Source organism: Rousettus aegyptiacus, unplaced genomic scaffold, assembly GCF_014176215.1.
Source record: "Rousettus aegyptiacus isolate mRouAeg1 unplaced genomic scaffold, mRouAeg1.p scaffold_m13_p_7, whole genome shotgun sequence".
NCBI lineage: Eukaryota > Metazoa > Chordata > Mammalia > Chiroptera > Pteropodidae > Rousettus > Rousettus aegyptiacus.
This window is the reverse complement of record NW_023416310.1, coordinates 29,067,735-29,093,386: the sequence shown is the minus strand read 5'-3', so window position 1 is coordinate 29,093,386 and position 25,652 is coordinate 29,067,735. Positions and strand designations below refer to the sequence as shown.

At 36.8% G+C, this 25,652-nt stretch overlaps 2 protein-coding genes and 1 pseudogene across 4 annotated transcripts in view; 2 read left to right on the top strand and 1 right to left on the bottom strand.

The window, feature by feature from the left end:
• The window catches only part of FBXO11 (F-box protein 11), a 74,256-nt gene extending 65,961 nt beyond the window's left edge, over nucleotides 1-8,295 (top strand). For 2 of the 3 annotated variants that reach the window (XM_036225144.1, XM_016142179.2), the window contains exons 14-23: nucleotides 196-290; nucleotides 1,173-1,295; nucleotides 1,383-1,468; nucleotides 2,188-2,264; nucleotides 2,355-2,498; nucleotides 4,889-4,999; nucleotides 5,676-5,783; nucleotides 6,097-6,205; nucleotides 6,791-6,889; nucleotides 6,971-8,295. In XM_036225144.1, coding sequence (XP_036081037.1) covers nucleotides 196-290; nucleotides 1,173-1,295; nucleotides 1,383-1,468; nucleotides 2,188-2,264; nucleotides 2,355-2,498; nucleotides 4,889-4,999; nucleotides 5,676-5,783; nucleotides 6,097-6,205; nucleotides 6,791-6,889; nucleotides 6,971-7,100 — 1,082 coding nt within the window. In that variant the 3' untranslated portion in view covers nucleotides 7,101-8,295. Of the gene's footprint in view, nucleotides 1-195; nucleotides 291-1,172; nucleotides 1,296-1,382; nucleotides 1,469-2,187; nucleotides 2,265-2,354; nucleotides 2,499-4,888; nucleotides 5,000-5,675; nucleotides 5,784-6,096; nucleotides 6,206-6,790 lie in introns of all 3 variants that reach the window. The other variant, XM_016142178.2, reaches the window with a different exon arrangement.
• Nucleotides 8,262-25,460, bottom strand: MSH6 (mutS homolog 6). The gene is made up of 10 exons (XM_016142177.2): nucleotides 25,097-25,460; nucleotides 18,565-18,764; nucleotides 16,210-16,376; nucleotides 12,449-14,993; nucleotides 11,050-11,318; nucleotides 9,768-9,885; nucleotides 9,442-9,531; nucleotides 8,854-9,008; nucleotides 8,549-8,748; nucleotides 8,262-8,434 (listed from the first exon to the last, which is right to left on the bottom strand). The coding sequence occupies exons 1-10, from the start codon at nucleotides 25,351-25,353 to the stop codon at nucleotides 8,353-8,355; spliced, it is 4,083 nt and encodes a 1,360-aa protein (XP_015997663.1). The 5' UTR covers nucleotides 25,354-25,460; the 3' UTR covers nucleotides 8,262-8,352.
• LOC118605852 lies at nucleotides 10,312-10,412 on the top strand (annotated as a pseudogene).
• Nucleotides 25,461-25,652: the final 192 nt, after the last annotated feature.

Below are 25,652 nucleotides of genomic sequence, written 5' to 3'. Positions count from 1 at the left end.
TTGTACTGACTATAATCCTCTTAGTTCCCCTGGTTTTATCTTACAATACTTACAGGCCATAGATATTTTTCTGAATATGACTTATTTCACAAAACAGTGCTTTTACTAAAATTCTAGTAAGAATTTTAACTATTATGTAATGTACACTTTTACTGTGTTCCACATGTTGACATTGTAATTTGTACTTTTAAATAGGAAATGCATTAGCAGGAATTCAGATTAGGACAAACAGTTGTCCAATTGTTCGACATAACAAAATTCATGATGGCCAGCATGGTGGGATTTATGTGGTAAGTTAACAAATACAATTATAGAATCTCTTAGAGTTTGAATTTATGACTCTCTTTAATATTTAGACAATAAAGACTCTTGTTCTCCTTAATTTAGGCATAGAAGATACACCTTTTTATTAAAGGCTTTCATTATAATTAGCAGATGGGCTAAATTCATAACTAACAGTCTGAGTTATATCTGTTATACTGGAATTTCGACAATGTAACTACTATATGAATCTGAAATTTTCCAAAAGTAAAATCATAATGTCACTGAAAATACTAATAATACTAGACCTGAATATTTTTATCTTCTGAAAAAGCCAATTTTATTTGAATTTATGTTAAAACATAATTGAGCATAATTAAAACCTATATATTGGTCTTATGTCATCTGTCATCATGGTATCTGAAACTTAACAACTACTTCAAGTAAGAAAATAAAGGATTCTAATTTCTGAATGGTCTTTGTGTAATGACAGGTGTACCTCTAATTTTTAATTACAGTTCTAGAAATATCCATGTCCTAAATCTGCTGAAAATAAAATTTTAGCAACCTTGAGACCTTATCATTTCAAAGTGATTTCACCAGTGATAAGTTTGAAATAGCTGTTAACTTAATAAATGAGAGATCTTCAGTTTGTTATATATCTTAGAATGAAGTAAATTCTTTTGCTAAAGAAAATTGCATGCTACTACTCTTATATTTAAAAGTACAAAACCACATAAAAAACATAAAAAGCTTGGGGAACTTAAACTCAAGTAGAGGCTACAAAAAAAAATGTTATCCAGATAAACAAAAATTGAGATTTTGTTAAAACTGTTTTTAAAGGGGAGAATACACTATAAACTACTTGCTTATACAAAATATATGTTGTAATCAATGTAACTTTTATTTAGCATGAGAAAGGACAAGGTGTAATAGAAGAGAATGAAGTTTATAGTAATACTCTGGCTGGGGTCTGGGTGACAACTGGCAGCACTCCAGTACTGAGAAGAAACAGGATACACAGTGGTAAGCAGGTAAGATTTTCTTAGACTCTTATATGGGAAATAATTGTTTTGTAAACTTTTTTGTCATCTGAAAAAAAAAATTTATTTTAATTTCAGGTTGGTGTTTATTTTTATGACAATGGACATGGAGTGCTAGAGGACAATGATATCTATAATCATATGTATTCAGGGGTTCAGATAAGGTAAATGTTTCACACTTGGCTTTCATTTGGGATGGAGTGGGGAATATGTGGGGAGTGTAGAAGAAATGTCCTTGTTATTTAATGCTCATCTTTATTCCTCCTTTTGTGTATATATTCACTTTATTATACTTCTAGCTTAAAGAATAACTTTTCTTGGACTAACTGAGGACAGCAGTCAGTGTACCCCATCATACTTAGAGAGTACAAGGCTAAAAATACTTGTGAGCTATACCTGTCATGTTGTAGACACTCAGTAAATAGTAGCTTCTGTTTTTATATTATTTCTGCTTGTGAGCTATACCTGTCATGTTGTAGGCACTCAGTAAATGGTAGCTTCTGTTTTTCACACCCCTCTTTCCTGTATTAACAGTTTTTGGTACTATAATAGTCCTAATCATATAATTTAACTCTTCATTTTACGTATGAGAGGAGTATATAATAATAATAGCTATTTAATCTCACCCCCTCAGTTTAGTGTACATACTAGGAGACTCTGTAGTAATAACATAATAAAGAGCTAAGTGTGTTCCATGGGAAATAGAATAAAGCAAAATTAAACCAGTTTCTTTATTGACAGACTCTCAGAGCATATTGAAGGACTCCATTGTATAGTTAATTCTTACTGTGGTTAATGTGGAATTTTCTACTGTTAGCTCATCTAACATGGAGTATGGGAGTAGAAGCAATTGAAGTGGCAATATTTTCTATTCTATCCACAGGACTGGAAGCAACCCCAAAATTAGGCGCAACAAAATCTGGGGAGGACAGAATGGTGGAATTCTAGTTTATAATTCTGGTATGTTTAATCTTTCATCTTTTTCTCAGTGCTAATAGTCTTTAGAAATATACTTTCTAAATAACATAACCTAAATTTTTGCATTTGTAGGTCTAGGCTGTATAGAAGACAATGAAATATTTGACAATGCAATGGCTGGAGTCTGGATTAAGACAGATAGTAATCCTACATTAAGAAGAAATAAAATCCATGATGGAAGAGATGGTGGCATCTGTATATTTAATGGGGGTCGAGGTATTGTTGTTAATTTTGCATTAGTAAAAAACTCAGTTTTCCATTATTCTTCTTCTATATCTTTAATGATCAATGACATTGCCAATTAACATATTATGATAAGTGAATCTCAGTCATTTTCCTTATCAAGGTTTGAGATGGTTTTAGATTAGTGCCTAGAGTTAAAGGAAACAAATGTTTACAGAATCTTTCTTTTCCTTTGTAGCCACCTTGAGTATGCCAGTTGCTATTTAGTAAGACTTTCTGAAGGTAGCGGAATTCATTTATAGCTTTGACTTTTTATTTAGAATAGTGATATAATAAACTTCAGAGTCAAGTTATAGAACTAGGTGTGAGAAATTAATGTCTGTAAACATATGATGAAAATGTCTGTAGTAAATAAGTATTGCTTTGTACCTGTTTACAACTGTGTTTGTTGGAAAATGGAATTAATGAAGCCAAGATGTGCCCAGTTTGTTATCCATAAAGGTCACTCACTTTTTGCATTGAGGCAAAAGTTCCACAGTCCCTGCCCTTTGCAAATTCATGTTTTCGAAGAGAGACTGGGGGAGAATGCCAAATGCAAATTTACCACCATTCCTGAAATGTCAGTCCCAACATTGTACTTATCTTATGTAGAAAGATAGTTATTACTGTGACATACCAAGATTTAATCAAAATTTACTACTGTAGCCCAGCAATGATGATTCTGTTAATGATATAGACTCTCCAGGATTTTATAATCTAGTAATTCAATAAAGTAACATATCTCCGATAGTCTTTACAAGATACAGTGAGGAAGCAATACAGAACGGTGGTTTAATTTATAGTGTTGAGAAGATTGATGGAGTAAAATCAGTCTTGAGCTGTGTCTTGAAAAATGAATATTCACTGGTAAATGATGGGATGGGTAGGAAGCAGGCCATTCCAAGTGTAGAAAGCATAATTGTTTCACTTTTTCATTTATTACTTATTGAACACCTCTGTATTAACCATTGTGATATAGATGCTAAAGATATAATGGTGAATAAAACAGTACTACATCCAGAAAGTTTATAGTCTAATGGAGTGGCACATTATAAACAAGTCTAAATGAAATCGAAAGTGGTTTAGTAAGGCAGTAGGTACTTACTGGAAGTTGAGGCTGGTGAGGGGACAGGGCCCAAATCATGAGGCTTTGTGTATGCAGTATGGAGTTTGGGCTAGGTTGTAACAGTAGCACTTGAGGTTAGTGGACATGTGCAAGATTAAGAGGCAGGGACTTGGAATAGTCTTTCCCAGGGGAAGAGGAATTTAGAAATGAATAATGTGAAATGTCAGATGGCTCAAATATCTATAAAAATAAAAATGGTTTGCATCTTTAGGGAACAGAGAAACACTAGTACACAATTAACTACAATTCATTATACATAAGTAGGTTTTATAGAAGTAACATTAGCTAATAATTATTTAGTACTATGTGCTTTTACATTTATTAACTAATTTAATCATAACCCTATGTGGCAGGTGATATTATGCACACTTTACAGATAAGGAACAGACAAGAAGTAATTTGCCCACTCTTAGCTATTAAATGGTGTATTCGAAGGCCTGAAGTCTGATTCCTCAGCCCTCTCTTATTGTTAAACTGCCAGAAGAGATATTAATAAAGTTGATGGAAACTGAAAACCTCTCAGAAGAAATGACATTGGGAAGAAGGAGTGCAGGATATTCCAGGAAGAGGAAATAATATAAACCAAAGGCATTAGGGAAAAAATATAAAAATATTCAGAGGCTAGGTAATGTAGTGAAACAAAGAAGCAGGTTGGGGAAATATTTCTAAAGGCTTAAAATGGCAAGTTAATTTAAAACTTTTATTTTGAAATTTTAAACAGAGAAAGGGATATGATTGGAGTTATAGGAAACTGGGATAAATACACCAGCAGAAAAGAGACTCGAGAAAAGGGAATTGACCAAGGAATGATTATTGCCAGAAATAATCAGAGCTTAAACTAAGACATTGACCTATATAATTTTATTAACCAATGTTACCCCAATAAATTTTTAAAAATTAAAACATTGAGGGTACCAAAAGTTCTAAAATGATTTCAAAGGAATTCAGTTTAATTCAGTATTCTGAGAGAATTAACTATGTACCAGGCACCAGGGTTGCAATGGTGAGTAAACTAGATATGGTCCTTGCGATAATGGAATTTACAGTTCATTCGTTAGAATTTACCTGAAATTTTTGGTTAAATCCTACCTTAAATACCTCTGAATTACTAGTAAATGTTTTTTTCGACTGAAAAATTAATCCTGTGAATTTTACAGCACAGTTAAGAAGAAACTAAAGTAAAACTTAAATACCACCAAAAAGGCTGGTAAAAATTTTATATGCATTAGCCTTAATCTGAGGAAATATTTTATTATAGGTCTTCTTGAAGAAAATGATATTTTCAGGAATGCTCAAGCAGGTGTTCTCATCAGTACTAATAGTCATCCAGTGTTAAGGAAAAACAGAATATTTGATGGATTTGCTGCAGGTTTGTATTTTCTTTTGTTACCTGTAGCTTGTTTTCTATACACTAAAGTGGTTGGTTTTTAGTCTATTCTCTTTTGTTTAATAACTAAAGGTGCACCAAGTGTGCTTTAAAAGTGTATGAATGCCTGTCCATTAACAATCACTTATGAGAGCACCTAATCCAAGTTCTGGATTCTTTCACTGTAAGGAACTTATAATTGTGTTCTTGCTGTTTAGTAGTGATTATTAAAAATTAATTGGAATGGAATGTAGGCTTTTGTTTACTACCATTAGGAATACCAATAAATTCAAGCCCATTGGCCTCACAAATACATTTTAAAGCTCTTGATAAGTGAAATCTGAGTATCATGCATGTATATTTCAATTTTTTGCTAGGGAAGACAATTACTTTTAATATTTCAAATAACCATCTAGCTCCCTTTTCAATATGTAATCCAGCTGGTACCTAAATATACTTCTGTGAACTATCTATCATATTCTTAGTTATGAAACGTTTGGACTATTAACAGTAGAAAGTGAATGTTACCTGTCAGTGATTCAAAACATCTGCATTTTATTTCCTAGATGTCACAATATATTTTATATTATAGAATTAGTTTTTACTACACTGCTATATTTCAGGTTTCTTTTAAGAAACTACATAAAGTGATGCATCTGCTGTTTAAATTTTACTTCAGGTATTGAAATTACAAATCATGCAACTGCAACACTAGAAGGCAATCAGATTTTTAACAACCGGTTTGGAGGCTTATTTTTAGCATCTGGTGTTAATGTGACAATGAAAGGTATGTTGGAGCCTATATTCTGCATATAAGCACATGAAATATGCTATGAAAAGATAATCAGAAGCCATTGCCCTTTGGTAACTTGATTCAATTCCGTGTCGCTACAAAGTGAGCAACAACTTGAGAACTGTTTTCAAAGAAAAGTTTTTGTTTTGACTTGTTCTTGTTGGAAATCTTAAGGAAAATAACATTCGTTTCTTCAGTGGTTAGCCTCTTTTAAAGCTCTTAAAAAGCAACTCTATTAGAATGATCCTATAATCTATATTTTTGTCTTTGTCCTCTAGAATTTTACTTGTTTTTTCTTTTATTCCAGATAACAAAATAATGAACAATCAAGACGCCATAGAAAAGGCCGTTAGTAGAGGCCAATGTTTATATAAAATATCAAGTTATACCAGCTATCCCATGCATGATTTCTACAGGTATATTTCTGAAATTACTTGAGTCCTGAAAAGGGGGAGATTTTTTTACACTGGCAAGACCTAGCTAGTATTTTTAGATTCTTTTCCCCTGAATTGTGTGAGCAAAGGCAGAGTAAATTGGGTGTTTGCCAGTTAAGACTAACAATTAAATTTTGATTGTCTTCATTGAGTTGTTAATCTACTTAAGATCCTGTGTTTGGAACTGTAAATATGGGAAACTGTTTATCTTATTGGAAATGTGGAATACAGTGTTTACATTGTTTTCCTAGGAGTTTGAAGTAAAGTTGTCACTAAGTGTTCCATATATCCCAGTCACTAAGTGGGGTTAGACTCTCCTCTCTCCAAAATTGATTTCAGATTTGACAGGAAAGTTTCAACAGTCTTTCTACAACTTAATTGTTTTCCTCAGAAGACACAATAGGAAATTCACTGATTCCATTTTAGTCCCTTTTCAAAAATCTGGGCTGGAGCAACCCAAATTTTGGTCTTTTGTAAATTGAAGGCCATAGGGTAACATAAACAAAATGCAGTTGTTTTGAATAAGTACTGTGTTCAAGAAAAATAATGTAAGCTTTTGCTTTTTAGATGTCATACTTGTAACACCACAGATCGAAATGCCATATGTGTGAACTGCATTAAGAAGTGCCATCAGGGACATGATGTAGAATTTATTAGACATGATAGGTATGTAGCTTACTTGCTTGCTCTATTACCCAATTATTCCCCCCTCTTTTTCCTAATTTTTGGGTTTTCATTTTGCTTTAGGTTTTTCTGTGACTGTGGTGCTGGAACACTGTCTAATCCTTGTACATTAGCTGGTGAGCCTACACATGATACAGATACACTATATGACTCTGCTCCACCTATAGAATCTAATACATTGCAGCACAACTGAATTCCTTCCCAAAAGAAAAAAAGTCCTGCCATTCTAACATCATAACTTAAAACATTTTTTTGGAAGAAGATTTAAAATATTTGCCCATGCTACAGGAAGAGACTGTATTAAAAATGGATACACGAGGTCAGTTGACACTATGAAGCTCAAGCTACCAAAAAGAAAGTGGCAATATATTGACTCAGGATCTCAAAGCTGGGTGTTTTAGCATTACTGTGTAAAGACTTTTGAAGGGACAGAAGTGAAGAAAATAAGCTGCAATTTTGTACAGATACCAACTTCTGAAAAAAAGCTGGTGTTTTTACAACTAGCATTGAATGCAGTCCAATTTGCAGTAGTACTCTTCAATAGACAAGCAGCTTTGTTGCTGCCTTTATGGACATGGGTACCAATTGCTTTTGTAATATGGTAAAAAATGTGAGCTAGCACTTCTGCATTTCTTTTGATTTTTTTTAACATGTATTCAGATTGAGAAATATGATTTTAATGCTTTAATCTCATGTAGTTTGTTTTTAATTTCAAGCAAAATCTTATTGTACTTGAATGTGCCCTGTTTTGTTAGCACACCTAGACTTGCTGTAACTGTACTCATGTCCCAGTATGTACGTTCTTTCTATGAAAGAGAAAACACTAATCTTAAATTATATCCAGCAATGTTTCTGGTATCCTTTAAGAAAAGTTAAGACTATTATTTCCTTCCTTTCCCTGTGCAGCATTCAAAATCACCCCTAGAAAAAGTGAGTGTTTTAATGAGACTTCCTAGGAAGGGATGCACTGTAAAACAAAAGTATTCTTGTAACTCAGTTTTGTGAAAGGTAAAAACTACTATGTTTTAAAGTACACTTTAGAAAGTCTCTTCAAAACAGTCCTGTATTTGAACTCTGTTCATAGTTTTTTTTTGAACAGTTTAGACAAACTGCTGGAAATTAAAACAATTTCCTGCATTAAGCTGAGACAAGTATATATACAGCCCTATACAGTTTCATAGCTTCCCTCCCCCATTTATGTGTATTGGTGACAGTGGGTATAAACAGCCTGAAAGTGTATGCATGTACCATAACATCTAGACTTAATATATTGTGGAGTATTCAATAACCATTATGTAGAAGGTAGATAAGAATTAAAAGGGTTTAATTTCCTAGAAAGAAAATGGAAAAATGGTCATTTTTAAAAAATAAAGTTTATTAGATCATAATGTTGTCTGAATTTACCAGCTTTGTCAAAAAATTCAACTCAAAGCTTCCAAGGTAGTCTATAATTCCTCAATCGAAGCCAGCAACTTATGGACAGCTTCCGCATCTATAGTCGACCTTTCACTAGCCAGACAAACTTCCCTAAAAATTAAAAAGAAAAGTTTTAGGTGATGTTTTCCACAGTGCATCATCCATCCTCCTTTACTGTTTTAATAAGGTCAGATGCATTACAAAATTATTTGCAGTTATAATTACCGAAATAATCGCAGTGAGTGAGTGGTCTTCTCAAATTCTCTTGCTTTTCTATGTCCCTTTTGAATAACCTCCTCTGGAAGATTAGCAACCCTTGCTGCATTAAAGCCATAGCTTTTAGGACAAGCTCCCTTAATAAACTTATAGAGGAAGGTAATAGTCTCCTGGCTGGGGTCTTCACATTCATTTTCTACCATGCATGCCTGAAAAAAGAGTATTTTATTAGTTATATTCATGTGCTAGCAATGGAAGTACCCAACTTGATTCTCTCAAAAACCTCAATTTTTGAATAAGCAGTTTGCACATACCATGTGTCCTAGGCGCACTGCAACATTTTGAGAATAATCTTCAACTAATGAATGATAGTGAGTAGAAAACAATGTACGACACTTTATATTCTCAGCAAGTTCTTTAACAACTGCATTTGCAATTGCTGTCCCATCGAATGTTGCAGTACCTCTTCCTGTGAAAGTAAAACATGTTACATACATACCAAAAAGAGTGTACCTCACAAAGGAATGCAAAACAAAAACAGGATACAACAGTAACATCAATCTGACATCCGACATATTCCATAAATAGGCAGTGTTTAGAGCTCAACAGATCCATTTAGTAGCCCTTGGAGTCGTGATACATTTCTCAGAGTACTACTCAAGTACCACTCACTGATTTTCAAAAACTTCTTATTCTCCTTAAAGATTCTCATTAACCAATAGTGTCATCCCTATAGCAACTAAATTTGAATAGGATTAAGAAATTTAATTAAGACCTTCCATATTATCTCCAACTATGGGTGGTATATGGCACAAAGGTGAGTGCATTCATATTCTTTTTAAAATAATTCTTTGTACTAATGTTTTTTAAAGAGCCTTCAAATGGAAATGTTAATGGCTTACCTAATTCGTCCACAAGCACCAGAGAATGTGCTGTTGCATGTGTAAGTATACTGGCAGTTTCACTCAATTCAACAAAAAATGTACTTTCACCTTTAAAAAAGAAAATCACAAAGTGGGTGATCATTAACAGATAATTCATCTCTTAGGTTCATATCATTTGAATTTATCATGAGCTACCCAGTGGTATCTAAAGGTTAAGAGATTACTTCTAGTATTTTAAGAAATCCATGTTTTTGAATGCCTGAAAGCATTCCGGTTCACATACCACCACACAAAACACACACACTATCAGACAATAAAGCATTAGGTGGGGGAAAAAACCTTACCTGACATTATTCTGTCTGAGGCACCAAGTCTAGTAAACACTCTATCAATTGGTGTGAGCCTACATACTTCAGCAGGTACATAACAACCCATCTGGGCCATGACAGCTAACAGGCCAGCCTGTGAATGAGGGAGGAAAAGATCTTTTATGACTGGTATTAAAGACAGATAAACATACAAACAGATGTAGGTAAATAGAGATATAGCTCTCTATATCCAGAAAAGAGAGACAATAAGCCAAGTTAATAAGCATTAATTTTTCTTAAAAAACATTATGTAGAAGACATCACTAAAAAGAAAATCTTCCCAATTCTAAGAAAAGTGAGGCTTAGAAGATGCCTAGGGCTTTATTGGCCTTAAAACTGCAGACCTTGTATACTAACCCAAGTACATTAGTGATTCTCAACTGTGGCTACAAAATAGAATCACTGGGGTGCTCTTTAAAATTACTGATGCATCAATAAAACCAATTCCAGGCCAAATGAATCAATTTCAGAGGATGGACTCCCCTTCCATCCCTAGGTGATTTTGATTTAGAAATGAAAAGTGCTTATTTAGGCAGCACAGAAACTAAAATTGGAACACAGAGATTAGCATGGCCCCCGCACAAGATTGACACGCAATTTCATGAAGCACTCAATTTAAAAAAAAATAAAGTTGCAAACCACCATACTACACTATACTGCTCTCTCAAGTTGGCACATTTGGTCAAGAGAAGTGCAATATAGTACAGGAGACTCAGCCCAATGTCTGTGTCACATATTTTTTTCCCTTCTACATACAACCCTTTAAAAAGGTAAAAATCATGTTTAGTTCAATGGCTGGCCAATCTCTGGTATAAAGAGAGATATAGTTCTTGTCTTCCCTAAAAAGCAGTTTCCAACCGTTAACAGATCATGAATTTTATTTGCTTTTCTATCTGAATAAGTCTCTTGTGATTCTTTTTTTGTAAAGAGTTCTTACTAATGAGTCTAAGTGAAGGACAAACCTGCAACATTTGCAAAATTTTTATACATCATGACTACATCTACTTTCAGAGGAAATGAATCAAGTCAAAAAGCTTTGACCTGAAACCTCCCTTGCCTTTTTTTATACTTCTAACATTACGCAGATACTTAATTGATGAGAAAAATAAAATTCTCAATTTTATAACAAGTTTCCCTTTGCTTCCTTTTAAATAGTGACTGAATTCTATATAATTCATGTGCTACTAAATATGTAATATATTCATACTTAAACTGTTACAAGTGACTTTGGGTAATAAAACCTTAGTGGTCAGTTTACCTGTCTCATGAGTGTAGACTTGCCCCCCATATTTGGTCCAGTAACAAGCACACAGTAAGCTCTGCCATTTTCCTTCTCTTCTTCCTCACAGCCTATTAGAATGTCATTAGGAATAAAGTCATCTCCAAAAAAGGTCTTTGTAATGCAGGGATGGCGTGATCCTTTAAGGTCTAAGAAGACAGGAGTGTCTTCTTTTGGCAACAAAAGTACCGGACGACACATAGGACCATCACCCCCTCTACTGTAGTTAGCCAGGCACAATAAGACATCTGTTAAAGAGAAAGTGAGGTTTAATCATTTTTGTGGTTTCTTGATAATAACAAAGACCCAACTTCTCTAAAATATTTTCCAAAACTACTTTTTCAGGAGATGGTGTGTTCTACTTGCTTTTTAGACAGTTATTTTGTATTTTTCAAAAGACAAGCAGTCTAGTTAGTGACACTTATCACTAACTGCACAGTTCAGTGCTTTCATTAACTGAAAATGAGTCACCAGCACAGGTGTTACGTGGCTTCATCATAGAATTTATAATCCTATAAATTCTATGGGAGAAGCGGAACATTCTGACAGTAGGCACACTGATATAAAATAATCTTAAAAATAAATTCAATTTTGAACATCTGTGCTGAGGGAGGATTTTATATTACCCACCAAACTGTTTGAAGCTGTACTGGCTTAAGGAAAAAATGTGACCTACTCATACTTAAAAAGATGCTATTCTATTCTGGACAGTTGTGTTCAAATCACAATAGTTCTGTTACAAATTTGGGTAAACTATGGTAGCTGTATTTTTAAAACACACACACAAAAAAACCCTAAACACCAACACAGCAAAGGCCATGAAATTTGAAGAAATTTCTGAAGCTCTCAAAAGGTTACAAAATTACAAATACATAAAGTGACAATTTGGGCTAAGAAAAAAAGATTAAAGTTTCTTGAATTGAAAGATATATGTAAAGAAAGATCTATCTTTCAAGAAACTTTAATCTTTTTTTCTTAGCCCCAATCTTTATTATGGTAAAGATTCACTGGAATAAAAAATGTAAAAGTTATTAAATTAATAATGGGGTAAGATTAAAAAACAGTGTTCACCAAATACTAAAAACACAATTGGAAACTGTATCATTAAAAGCACTTTTATCAATCTTTTGTTCAATTATTCAAGACTAAAGACCAGTGGGCTAATAATTAAGTTTCCAGTGAACCTAAATGACTATACTAGTCATTTTGCCTAGTGACAAGGCAAGTATATACTTGCCAAAATATACTTTATTACTAATGTGTATACATATGCATCGATGGGGGCTTCTCCTCCAGTGGACTTAAATCTTAATGCACAACTGGGACGCAGAGCATTTACTAACCAATGCTTTAGTAACAAGTTTGTTGAAGGTCTTACCCAAAACTGTGATGCACTCTACGGCAGCCTGCCAGTCCTTGTAATTTTTATCAAAATTATAGAACAGTCGCCGCATGCAGTCTTTCAATGATACATCTCTCCGTTCTTCAGCATTTATCAGATTAGCCAACTTCTTCTCAATAGTTTTGGTCCAATAGCGTTTACAGCCTTTTTTGGTAGATTTCAACTCATATTCTTCTGGCAAATTACGGGTGATGAAATTTTCTGGTATTTCCAACTGGTAACGGTTCCTTCCAATCCCCCAATAGACAATGCTCCTACAGCCAATTCTACTGCGCTGTTTCTCCAAGTATTCCAGGAGGCTCTGTTCATTTTCTCTTATGTCAGCAAGAGCTTGGTCATAATCAGAGTCAAATCCTGCTTTGGGAGTAATCAGTCCAGTCTTTCTAGCCTTCTCATGGTCAAAGGCTGTATCCCATCTGTTTAGTTCTATAGTCAAATCAGGAAAATGGCCTTCAGGATTTTTTGTCTGCAGTGTAACGATCTGCTTAAGGATTTTAGACTTAAAGTCATCGACAACTTCTTCCATAATCTCTATAATTTTACATATTACTTTGAATCCTTCCAGAGCAGAAAGAAAATCAATAATCTTTTTTTTGCTGTATGTAGTTTCTTCATACATTATAGCCCTGCTATCTGGGTGGTTCTGGCTTTTCAGAGGAGACCCAACATTATGAATTTTACTCAGTAGCCTCTCAAGGTCTGGAAGCTTCTTTAAAAGGTCTACAACCTCAGAGATTTTGTCAGGCACAACCATCAGGTCTTCTATAGCATCTAGACGATCATTGATAGCATAAGGATTACACAATGGGGCACAAAGCCATTGCTTTAGGAGCCGCTTACCAAAAGGAGTATGGCAAGTATCAATCTTTTCTAGTAAGGTGCCTTCAGTAGTACCATTTGTTCCATTTGAAAAAATCTCCAAGTTGTTTAATGTCACAGAATCTAGCACCATTCGTTGATTAACTTTAGCAAAGACAGCACCAGGTCTTATAGCACTGACCATGTCAGAATCCAAGGGAATATATTCTTCAAAATTAGCCATTGATAAAAGCTCCTGATCAATAAGGCATTTTTTGAGGTAGAAGACACAACCACCTAGCGCAGAGAGGGCCAATTCACTCTTCTCTCCTGGTGTCAATCCTAGAGCATCACACTCTGAAGTCATACTTTTAAGCACTTGGGGTAACTTCACCCCATTGTCCTCATTTAACTTTTCTGTAAAATATCCTTCTTCAAGGAGAGTTCTCAAAGTCTTGGCTGCATCCCAAAACTGGGAGCCTGGGATCAGACCTTCCTGAAGAGAAGAAGATAATGAACCCTTCAGAATGATCTTTGTTTCTGTTGAGAGATTGCCTTTCTCAAACAGGACTTGTACCGGAGGATAATGTGCCACTAGCGTCCTGAACCTTGAACAATGGCGATCATCTGAAAACTGACCTATGAAAAACTTTCCCAGTGAAGCATCAACAAAGCATACACCATATACACGAGTGTGGCCAGAAGTATCTTCCTCCTTTTCTTTGATGCTAAGAAGATACTTACTGTAGTTCTCAGAGGGGTCACCTTCCAGCACACTGTATGTCTGTGTACCCTTGGTAATGACCCTACAAATCTCCCTCCTCACCACTTTATCATGTTTAGATATATGTGCCATCTTTCGGCATCGTGCCTCCATCATTTCTGGGGTCTCAGTCTGTTCCACTCGTGCTACTTTATAGCCCTTCTGGACCAGAGAATCTGAATATCTGCCAAATGCAATTTCAGGGAAACCAGAATGGGCCCAGTTGCCTTTCATGAATACAAGCCCTAGTTCGTTAACTCCAATAAGAGCATCCATGTGGTACAGCTCATAAAACTTCCCCACCTTATAAAATATGACAAGATCAAAGTTCTGAGACTTAATCTGCCACCACTTCCTCATCCCAGGAGTACAGGAATTAAGGAAATCCTCAGGCACATACAGTGTAGATGCATCAAAATCAGGATGATCAGGTCGCCTCCTGTGCATATCTCTTCTTTTTCCGTCCTTAAGCCATTCTAAAGTTTCATGATACCACACAGTGGGGCGATTACTATCATCACATCCTCCACTAACGTGGGCCTGGGATTCAGAATTTTGAGGGGCAGAGAAAGCACTCAAAGTACTCTTGGTTTCTGATGAAATGCCACTTGCTCGTTTGGTGGCTGGGGGCATTTCTTTCCTTGAACTTTTCTTTTTGAGAGAGCCATTTCCAGTCACCATTCTCTTCCTCTTTGGAGCAACTTTGACAGAACTCTGCAGGCCTTCACTGTCACTGTCCCCCATTCCACTGCTTATTTCATCACTGCTTCCTTCCTCCTTAGCATCTGGCTTAAATTCCACATCAGAGCCACCAATGTCACTCTCGGAGTCTGAAAGGACTCTCCGTTTTTTAATCTGGCGGCTGCTTCGCCTAGATCCTTGCACTTTAGGCCGCACTTCATCTTCACTCTCAATTTCATTATCTTCTTCACTCTTATCTGATGCATAAGTTGCACCTACCTGGCAAGGAAGGAAAAAGTATTTAAAAACAAAGCAAAATTTAGAAAATTAAGTATTGCTATGGAATATATGTAGGTATGCTGCGTCTTCACATACCAAGAGAAAAACGCACATTCAAAAAAGAGAAACTATTGTACACCTGAAACTTAAATGGACTTTGTTAACCAATGTCACAATAAAAATAAATTTAAAAATAAAATATAATTAATTTTTTAAACATGAGAAACTATTTTCTTTCTCAAGGAATATCAATTTGTTTCACCTAACATTAAAAGTATCATACTTACAAGATCAAGTGATTCTGTCATGAGAGTTCTATCCTATACAGTGGTGATGAAGCCATTAACATGACCATACATCACAAATATCCATAGGTGATATTTTCATTAAGTCACAGCTGTTAACTTTCTTCCAGGGTTACCTCTCTTCTTACAGATGGACATATTATGAAGTTTACCATTTTATATATTCTTTAGTATTAAGAAAGCAAGTAATCTATTCTGATTCTAGTCACTTGTCATGGCTCTCTCTCACATGTATGAAGCTAAATGATCTCTGTAGTTAACATCCAGTTCTAACCCTAATTAAATATTATGACCCCTGGTCTCAACCTCAAAATTAAACTTAAAAACATTTTTCTTTCATTTCTCTTAAAATGCCCATCTTATTAACTTGCTTTTTCCCTTATCTATGACAATAGCATAAAACAAAATCAAGCTTATAGATGAATACCTTTTAAGCACATACTTCAATTTACTAAATTAGATGTTTATTTCAAATGAACAAATTATTTGTTCATTTCCTTAACTATTTAATTCATATACATAGTAACCATTAACATTTAAAACCAAGGTTGGACTTCAAGGAGACTCAACCTCTATTCTTAACAATCCAAAACACAAAAAGTATTAGAGCATAAAACTGGACAATTTCAAGGGTCTGACCACACCTCATATAGCAGCTTATTTTCAGACAGCACAACTAATTATATCACTTATGTCCTTACCGTCCCTAGCTCTCTACTTGTTACTTCTTAGAGCATGTGTCTTCCGGCAGCCTTGAGAATTTACATTAAGTGTGTGTGTGTGTGTGTGTGTGTGTGTGTGTGTGTGTGTACTAAAGTATATAAATAGCTAAAATGAGAATATCACTTTAATATCCCCCCCTCCCCATCACTTTGCTAACAGAAATATCTTGACTGTTTGCAATGTCCCACCTCCATTTCTTCCTCCTCTGGTTCTGAGGGCTCATCACAGACTGCCAATTCAAGCCTCTTAATCTTGTCTTTATTCAAGGCTTCATCTGCACGTTGCATTGCTCTGAGTATTTCAGGCTTTGCACTGTAAAAATGACCTCCTTTCTGGGCTTCCTTTGATTTTGAACCTAAAAATACATATTTATACATAAGAACTGTTGGCTGGGTAGTTGGTTCAATCTACAACTCTAGCCCTAATGAACAAAACATTACAACAATCGAGTATAATTTTTTATGTCCTATTATTTTTAATTGATATAGATAGAGCGATAAAGCCCATAAGGAGTCTCCAGGGTTATCAACTATCAGTGAAACTGAAATTACCTATCTTACCTCCTTGAAGTTGAATCACCCAGGACCACTTACTCTCTTCAAATAACCTGAGACTGTAGCCCTAACAACCAGGCAAGGCACACCTTTTCAGGTGAGACATGAGATGTCAAGGGGTTTTTGAGACCCTTTTTTAAAAATATTACTTTGGGAAGGCAAAGACTACATTGTCTGTTAAATGAAGCTATGATATTAAAAATAAGTTTGTCCCCAAGGCAGTTAGAAGCGATATATTAAAAAATAATAACTCTAATGTAAGAGACCCAGACCCTAATATTTTTGGAGGATAATCAAGTTCAGACTTTGAATATTTTTTTCTCCCAAAACAGTTTCTCTGCTTTAAAATAAAATTCTTCCTTTATTTCATTTTTAAAAGCTAGTATTAAATGACACTTCTATCCACTGATCAAAGGGTTAGATGCAAAAGATCACTAGTCTAATGATACAAAATTGTTTTGTTCTTTTCTAGGAATGTCTCTATTGTCATGTTCTGCTCAAATATAACCATAACTGGGAGCAGGGTAGGGGGGGAGAATCTGAATCTGTCTGAATTTAACAGATCCAGACTACATTATCTCCTTCTTTTTATATACCAAAACTAATAAAACATCCTAAATTTCCATGGAATTAGCAACTTTTATGGGCTACCTAAGTTAAAGCTACAATTTCCCATTTCTCTAAAGAACTGCACCAATCAAAATCATTTGGAGAGTGGCTCTGAACTTTTCCCAAAGTGCCTGTTGTAGCTGTAGTCACTTCCCACCACACCACTTGCCTAGTGACATTTCCAAAAACCTCTGGTGCAAACAAACTCTGCAATTCTGAAGACCTGTCCCCAAAGTCCTATTTTTGTTTCATCTATGCCTCTCTGCTGATTTATTCACATGTATTCCAACAATTTGGTAATTTAAAGGGGAAAGAGAAGTATGCACAAGGGTGACTAGAAAATAATGAGAACATAAATGTAAATTTTTTCTTTACCTCTTTTTAAAATGATTTTGACAGAGCTTTGTTTAGAATCTCAAAATTATTCCTGGAAAAAATATCTCATTCATCATCTGGTCCAAATCACTCATTTTATATGAGTAAACAGTATCAGAAATAAGTTACTTTAGTTTGCCTAAATTATACAGCAAGTTAGTGGAGCAGACAACCAAATTTCCTGATTATCTATCTTGCATGTCAGATTTCCATGTAGAATTAATTTTCTTCAGTGTGCCCTCCTCACCCTGAACACCACACTATGACCAAAAGGCATTCTTAGAGATTTCTGGGAAACAAATCCATGTTCTGATTTCAAAACACTGAGTTCAGCAATGTCCTAGCCTGAAAAGTCTGAGGATAATGGATAAGGACTTTTTCAAGCTTGAGTGTATAGATAATGTATTCTGTATTCACACTCTGCACTCACTGTATATAATTCAAGAGATTGATGAGGTACACCCAATCGAAGTGAAGCTACACACATTGCTGTAGTCTGCTGGTTATATGTGATAAATAAGGCTGGGCCTGGGAATAGAAATTTAAGGTTCCAAAAGTTTGATGTGAAACTACGGTGCTCGTAGGTGAGGATTTAAGGCCAGGTAAGCATACACCTCCAACTGTTCTAGAGAATGTCACTGATCTACACGCAATGTATCCTGACTGCTCTGCCTTTAAGATGGGCACCTACAAGTGGGCACATTGTTTAATTTACACTTTTTGTGTATGAATTTGATATTTTGATAGAAATCATGAGATCCCATTTTGAAATCATATTTCCTTTAAGGGCATGATATTGTTGTAAACCATTTCAAAGTAAACAAAAACTCCAATTCACACAAACTGGCTGAAGACCAGATGCATCTTATCCTTTTCCTACACTAGAAGCCTGCAATTTATTGAATACAATTAATTTTATTATATGAGGCAACCTGACACTTGTGCTCACATGTGCACACATGCACACACAACACACACACTCACTCTGTGAAGTGATTCTCTTACCTGTATATGGCTTTAAGAGCCTTCTGCTAACCCAGCCCCTTGTTGGGCTGTCATCAAAAAACTGTACATGAACTCGGGCACACTTCCCTTTCTCACGGATGAATGTTCCATCAAAAGGGTGGTTGTAAACCAGGCAAGGCCACCAGGGGTAACCCTCCATCTTGGCCCAAACCAAATCACCTGGTGAGAAGTCACAAGAACTGTTGCCAAAAGGAAACACATAACTTGGTTAATATTTCGTTAAGCTGCATTAAAGGTAATTACCTAAGAATAAACAATTCCATGGAAGGTATTGTTAAGACTCCTCTGAAGTCGTATGGCATTAACATTCATGTACAGAAATTCTAGAGTTAATGATTTTTTAGAGTTGATGTTTTTTAAATCAGATTTTCAAGTTATTTTTAAAAATACAAGCAAATATGACAATACTATTAAGACAAATGCATAATGGATTCTAGTACTAAGATGAGAAACTATTTCTCAGAATCAAAGTTTTAAAACTATGGCAGAATTCTGGTAGATTACTGACTGCAGGAAAAAGGTATAGACTCATTATACATGCTCGAAATTATAATAAATCACACTTACATTACAATATGATATATATCAGGAAGTGGGTCTGACCCACAGTATTAATATCAAACATAACAACTATGTTTACTAATTATAGTAAATATTAGCTCATAAGACCTTGCTTGGACTCTCCAGTTGAGCTCCTATGTATTCCAAATACTCCAAAAGTTACAGAATGAAAAACAGACCCAATCTTCACAAAAACTGATTTAGCCCTGAAGGTTTCCTGAAAAGGGGAGAAGGAAAAGAAGGAGGAATGGGAAGAGGGGAAGAGGAAGCAGAGGGGTAGGAGAATCTAGCTAACAGACTATAGAAGAGTCCCTCAGTGATGCTTCGAGAAGGATAAACCTTGCTCAAGTACTATAAACCAAGCCTGCTTAAAGATATTCACTGAATAACTACTAAAGTAAAATAAGTACATTACGAGTATGTCAGACATTTCAGGATAGTGATCATTAGTCAACTGAGGCCACCTTATTCAGACCTAATCATGAAATTAAAGTATTCCTTTCTTCAAAATGTGAGCCTAGAAACCCCTAAGCTAGACAATTACAAGAGAAACAAGAACTGGAGTATGACTTCAGCTGGTCCTTGTCTCAAGGGCCTTTACAGTACATAGTCTTCTTGCAATTTACAGAAATCTTTAGCAACCTGTACAAGTTTATAAATATTGCCATCAAGCTAAATACATAGGTCATCTTCAAACAGGAAGCTATCTGCAAAATTCAAACTTATTACCTACCATAAGTGCTTCTTTTTACTAATATATCCATTCATGAACAGAAAACAAAGACTGTTATCACTGGGAGGAATGGTTTGTTTACAGTAAGTCTCCCTATTGTCAACCAGGCTTTCCCTTAACTCAGTTTGGTAGCCACTTAACCACAAAGCCCATCACACTGGTATCAGAAAACCACAAGCTTTCTAAGTACCTAAGTACCTGAGAGTACCCTAAAGTTGCTGTTGGAGGAGGAAAGTAACTTTTGTCTATATAAAGACACTACGTGTTCTGAGCCTGAACTTGTAGAACACTAGCCAAACACCAAATATAAGTTTGAAGGAAGAATATTTCTAGCTAGTCTTGAGACATAAGGCTTCAAACTATGCGTTGGCCAAGACAGATTTTTTTGAAATGGGACCAGCAGGATACTCATCTGTCAAGCCTGGCCACCATTCTTTAAGGCAATTATATCCCTGAAGAGGTGGAGGAGACTCAGGTAAGGTTTTGGTGTATACATAGCAACCCTTAATGCCATCACTGGCCAGTTCCTCCCCTTATTAAATATCTTTACATGAGCCCTGAGGCTGACCAATATGTACAGTAAGGTTTACGAAGTGTTCTTGGTTTGTAAAACTGAAGATGACTAAACAGGATACTAGACATTTCATTACATACATGTCTATAAAGGTTACAAATGTTCAAGAATGGAGTTAGTCATCAAAGACTTTGATAAGAATGCCCATCTTGGTGGTACATACGAAGTTCAATGGAGCAAGATGTCTCAAATCCAATGAAATTCTATTTTGCCTGGTATGAGGCAGCAAAGCACTTGCAGGAATCTCAATTCTACTAGTGGACCCCAGAGAAGCTCAAGTACTGGGTCAAAATCCTTGGGCAAAAAAATGTGAGATGGTCACACCTGCCTACTTAAGTTCCTCTCTATTCTCAATAATAGTAAAGTTGCTGAGACTCAAATGACATATGGAAAAATATTTCTTATATGAGCTTTGTATTTACAACTGCACTATTTTAAGAAAATAGTACTGTTTTAACATGAGTAAGTTAATTATTCTAGTTTTATCCCAAAGGAAAAAAACTTGAGCTTTCTCAGACTACTGTTACTTTAAAATTCCGTCATTGATACTAACAGTGTAAACTGTAAAAGCAATTATAAAATGGTATTCAAAGTTCTCAAAAATTAGAAAATATTCCTTCCCAAGCAACTTAAAACTTTGTCTTTAAATTTCTTTGAAAAACCAATGTGCATCCTCGCTAGAGAAAAAAAAATGTTTTTAAAAAATTAATGGTAGTTGTTATCAGTTTTGAAATAAATTTCTCTCTGTAAAGCTAAAATATTATAAACAAAACATTTTCAACATCATCTTACCCTAAATATAACTTCTCTGCTGTTAAGACTTGGCAGTCCACTATAAAATGCTAAGACTGAAAAATTTAGTTTTATAAAATCAGACATATACAACTGTAGAATACTTAACACTTTTTCTTTTGTCATATATTTACTGTATTTTAATATCTGGCTATATTTTCTGCCAACTTAACATCTTTCTCTTTTTGTGTAACAAAGACTATATTGATATTCACAAGGGCCATCTAGCCCTCTGCAGTGTAAATCCAATTTGAAAATATCTGGACCAAAAACATCACCTTTCATATAAGTATTATATTAAATACAATGTAATACACATTGACTCTTCCTAAAGCCCAAGCTGAAATGCCAAAATACTAGAATTATCTTATGATATAATTACTTATCCAATTATGATTTTACAAGTGTTTTTAAAACTTCAATATATCTTAAATATTTGATATTATTGGGATTTTAGTGGGAAAAAATCTGACAGCTGAGAAAGAGCAAATGTAAAAGCTTTCATTTAACCAAAAAATAAGAAATGACATAGTAAAGCTAAATATGCATTGAATGTATCATTTAAATTTTATTTTAAAAATCACATAATTTTTGCTTGCTCTTTAGTCCATAACCTTGGTGTCCATTACTGGTTGTACCCAAATTTATAATCACCATTTTTGGCTATCTACTTAAAAAAAAAAATTGATACCAAAAGCACTGCTAGACGTTGCTTCTAAACAATAAACTTGGGTTTGTCTAACAAAAACTTGTGTATATAAACACTGAGTCATCACGTATGTGAAAACACAGGGCATGGGTATGTCTTGCTACTTTTCTCATGGCCCTTTACTTCAAAAACTGGTATCAACTCCTTCCTCTCATCTCCCATAATCTAAATCATCACCAATGCCTACCTGCCCACTACACCACACTTAAACCTCTTTCAACTCTTCTAAATCCTATCCCCACCCCCACTAACCTTATCCTTTCTTCATTATCAAAACAGCCTCCTAAACTGGTCTTCCCACCAAATACTACACTTCAGCCAGATGATAGTTCTAAAATATCATCCTCCTCTATGGATTTCTTTAAAAAACAAAAACAAAAACCTACAGAAGCATTAGCCATAAAGAAAAAGATTGACAAACAACATTACAATCAGTAACTTCTGTTCAAAAGATGTCATAAACTGAAGGAAAGAACAATCCAAGGTGGAAAAAGACTTCTGCATCATACATGACTAACAAAGAACTAAAAAAAAAATAAGGCAAAACACTTAACACTTGAGCACAAGAGGAAATCTAAACATTAAAAGATGCTCAACTTCTAAAAAATAAATTAAAAAAATTAACTGGGGGTAAGGAGATGGTAAATATCTTTTAAAGCTTTTAAATGACCCTCAAAGTCCAAAAGTCTCTGTGGCCCGTCGGCCTGTTTATGACTAGACCCCTACATACCATCTCTGAGGCTTCCACTTCCTCTCTTCTTTCTAGACTCAATTTGCAGGACCTTCCCCTTCCTGAATCAACTTTCTAACACCCCCTTCCACCCTCTGCATAGCCTGGCTAACTCTTATATGTCCCCCTAGGTCTCAATGTAGAGAGCTCAGTAGAGAGCTGAAAGCCTATCCTGACCCATATATACCCTCCTCTCCTCCCCTAAGCACACACAACTCATACTCTGCTTTGGCTGTAGAACTGCCTTTTTGTTTTTCTTGTTCACTCTTCTATCCAGGATCCGCAATGCCTAATACTGAGTGTGCCTGGCAGAGTAGATACACAAACAATTGTTGAATGAAGGTGAACTCTATATAATGGAGTTTCTTTTAAAGCCTAGTATCAAATGCCCATCTTTACCAAATACTCTAGAAATGGTCCCCACAGGAGGAGGTCAAGTGTAAACAATGTTATGCTTTTACAGGTCTCCTGAATTCAGATCTCAAAAAACAAATAGCTAATACTCGCTATTCAATACTTAAAGCAAAACCATACAATAAATGTGTCTGTTTAGCATGGATGCAGGAAAGAGTCAACTCATTTTCAAGTAAACATTATAATGGATCATGCATCTCATGAAAATAGTTATGGAGGATGCATCTGTAGGCTGATAACTCCCAGTAATAACATTAACAAGCAAAAAGAAGCAAACATCTATTAACATGCACGGCTCCTGCATACATAGGAAAACTGAGTAACTCTCAGAGATAGCCCCTCACCACCTTAAATACCACCTGCAACAACTGAGACAAAAGATAGAGGGGCGGTTATGGGAGCTTATCAGGAAAAAAAAAGCTAGGTTGTTATGCAAATTGTAGTGCCTTCTCCAATAAGTTTCTAGTAACTCAGTACCGGTACAGAAAGGGAGACACCCTTACAAATGGAGATTTTCTTTATAAATGTTTCCTATACAGAAGAGTAACTTTTTTTCAGCTTCTCCTTTGTCTATTTCTCAAAAATAATTACCTCAAAATGATTTCTATGCCACAGGCATAATCTAGGGAGGTATACCCTGCAGCTCTTCACACAGCTAAGCTGTCTGAAAAGGTTGCTTAAATTAAGGTAACACTAAAATTACACTTAGACTTTGAAAAATCTGTATGACAACTAAAACTCGGGACATTTCGAATGGACTACTCAGAACCACAACTCTTTGAACCTCTATTTCTTTATCCTTTCAATCGGCTACCATTAAACTTTGTGCCTATTACAACACCTGGGATAAAGTAAATGCCAGCTTTTCAAAATGTCGCCCCCTGCTCTGACAAAAGGATAACCAAGCCCTGGAATAGCACTAAACTGCGCAGAAAACGAGGACACTTCAGGGTAGGTTTCCCCACAATCGCGTTCGTACATCCCAACCCAGCGCCAGATAGGCCTTAGAGGCTCAATTCCGGAAAAAATCAAGGTGCCCCATCCTCCCGTAGAACCGTCAACAAAAGATGCACTATTCCATAAGTTAACATTTTTTTCAACTCCATACAATACGTCCATGTGTCGAAATTAATACACCACAATTTTTCACTTGTTTCGGAGCATATGCTGTCTACCTACAGGATGATCCATCCAGACGGATCCCAGCACTTTCTGCTCCCCCACCCCCGCCCCGCCCCTGGAATCCACACTAGGCCCAATCAAGCCCCTTGGTTTTGAGGTATGACACACCCCCGGCGCTATAACATTGCGATCCACTCCCCAACTTAGAACTCCAGCACAGCCCAATCCAGGTCAAAGGCCTATCGCCCCGCCCCTATAGCATTTTGGCGTCGGAGGCTTACATCCAAACATCAAGTTAGTTCCCTGAATGTCTACTGGAGCCCTGATTCACTAGCCCAGATTTGAAAGAGGAACCTTCTCGCACCCCACTCTGTCCAGACTGCTGGCGTTCATCCTCCCCGCAGGCTTACCTGTTACCGCCAGCCTTCCCCGCCCCCCCAAGTCAGGCACCACTCCCCTCCCCCGCCCACGGTGTGCACCCTACACCAAGCGTGCAAAGCTCCTTTCTCTTCCCACCCCACCCCCAGTGCTCTCATCTCCCCATTCTCCTCCCCACCCGGAGCAGCTTGCACTCCCCCTCTCCTCCACCCAGCCCGCAACCTGGTGAAACCCATCTCTTCCTCCAAACTGCGAGTCTCCCCTCTCTCCTTTCTTCTGCAGCGTTTCCTATCTTGTTTACAATCTACACCGCCCCCCAACTCTACAAACACGGCTCCGGCATTCTTTCAAACAGAGTATGCAGCCCCACCTCCTCCGAGCCTAGAGCATGGCCGCACACCTCCCCCCACTCCGATCCCCCCGAGGCGAGCCTCCCTTCCACGGCCTCCATGCGTCCCGCCACTGTGCCCCCACCCTCGACCCCCCACACCCCGCTACCTGGAGGGAACCGAAGTCGCTGCCGATCTCCGCAGCCCTCCGTTGAGGTTCCTTGCCTCGGGAGGTGGCGCGGAGCTCTCCAAGGGGCCGGGCCCAGGCCCGGCCTCGCTCCAGGCTGCATCCCCGCCAGGGGAAGGGGAGGCCCCAGTAGCAGCGGTGGCGCCGCCTTCACCTGAGGCCCTGACCGGGGCCTTGTTGGCTTTATTCAGCGCTGGAGACTTGGGGAAGAAGCTATACAGCGTGCTCTGTCGCGACATAGCGACAGTCGGCAAGGCCCAACCGTTCTATCAGACCAAGCGACAAGACATACAGCATCTACCGCGCGGCGCCTGCTGGCGGGAAATCAGGGGGGAGGTGCGCTGCGCCCAAAAAAACACTGGCCCCAGCCGCCAATCCGCAGGCGCCTCGGCGTGCGCGGGCGGCGTCTCGACGGCGCGCGTCCGGCCCCGCCCCCTCGGGGCGCCAGGCGACGTGGGGAGGAGGGGAGCGGTGGGGAGAGGGGGCCGGCCCCTCGAGCTGTGCAGCTGTCGGTACTGCCACCAGTGCGAGCCACCGA

What these genes read in the sequence shown, in the direction of transcription:
- MSH6 (XM_016142177.2), bottom strand. Translation starts at nt 25,353, where the DNA reads ATGTCGCGACAGAGCACGCTGTATAGCTTCTTCCCCAAGTCTCCAGCG. An exon ending in CAGAGGAGGAAGAAATGGAG is followed by an intron (nt 14,994 to 16,209) that starts GTGGGACATTGC and finishes CTTCCTTGCCAG; the next exon opens with GTAGGTGCAACTTATGCATC. An exon ending in CAGTGCGCCTAGGACACATG is followed by an intron (nt 8,749 to 8,853) that starts GTATGTGCAAAC and finishes CTCTTTTTTCAG; the next exon opens with GCATGCATGGTAGAAAATGA.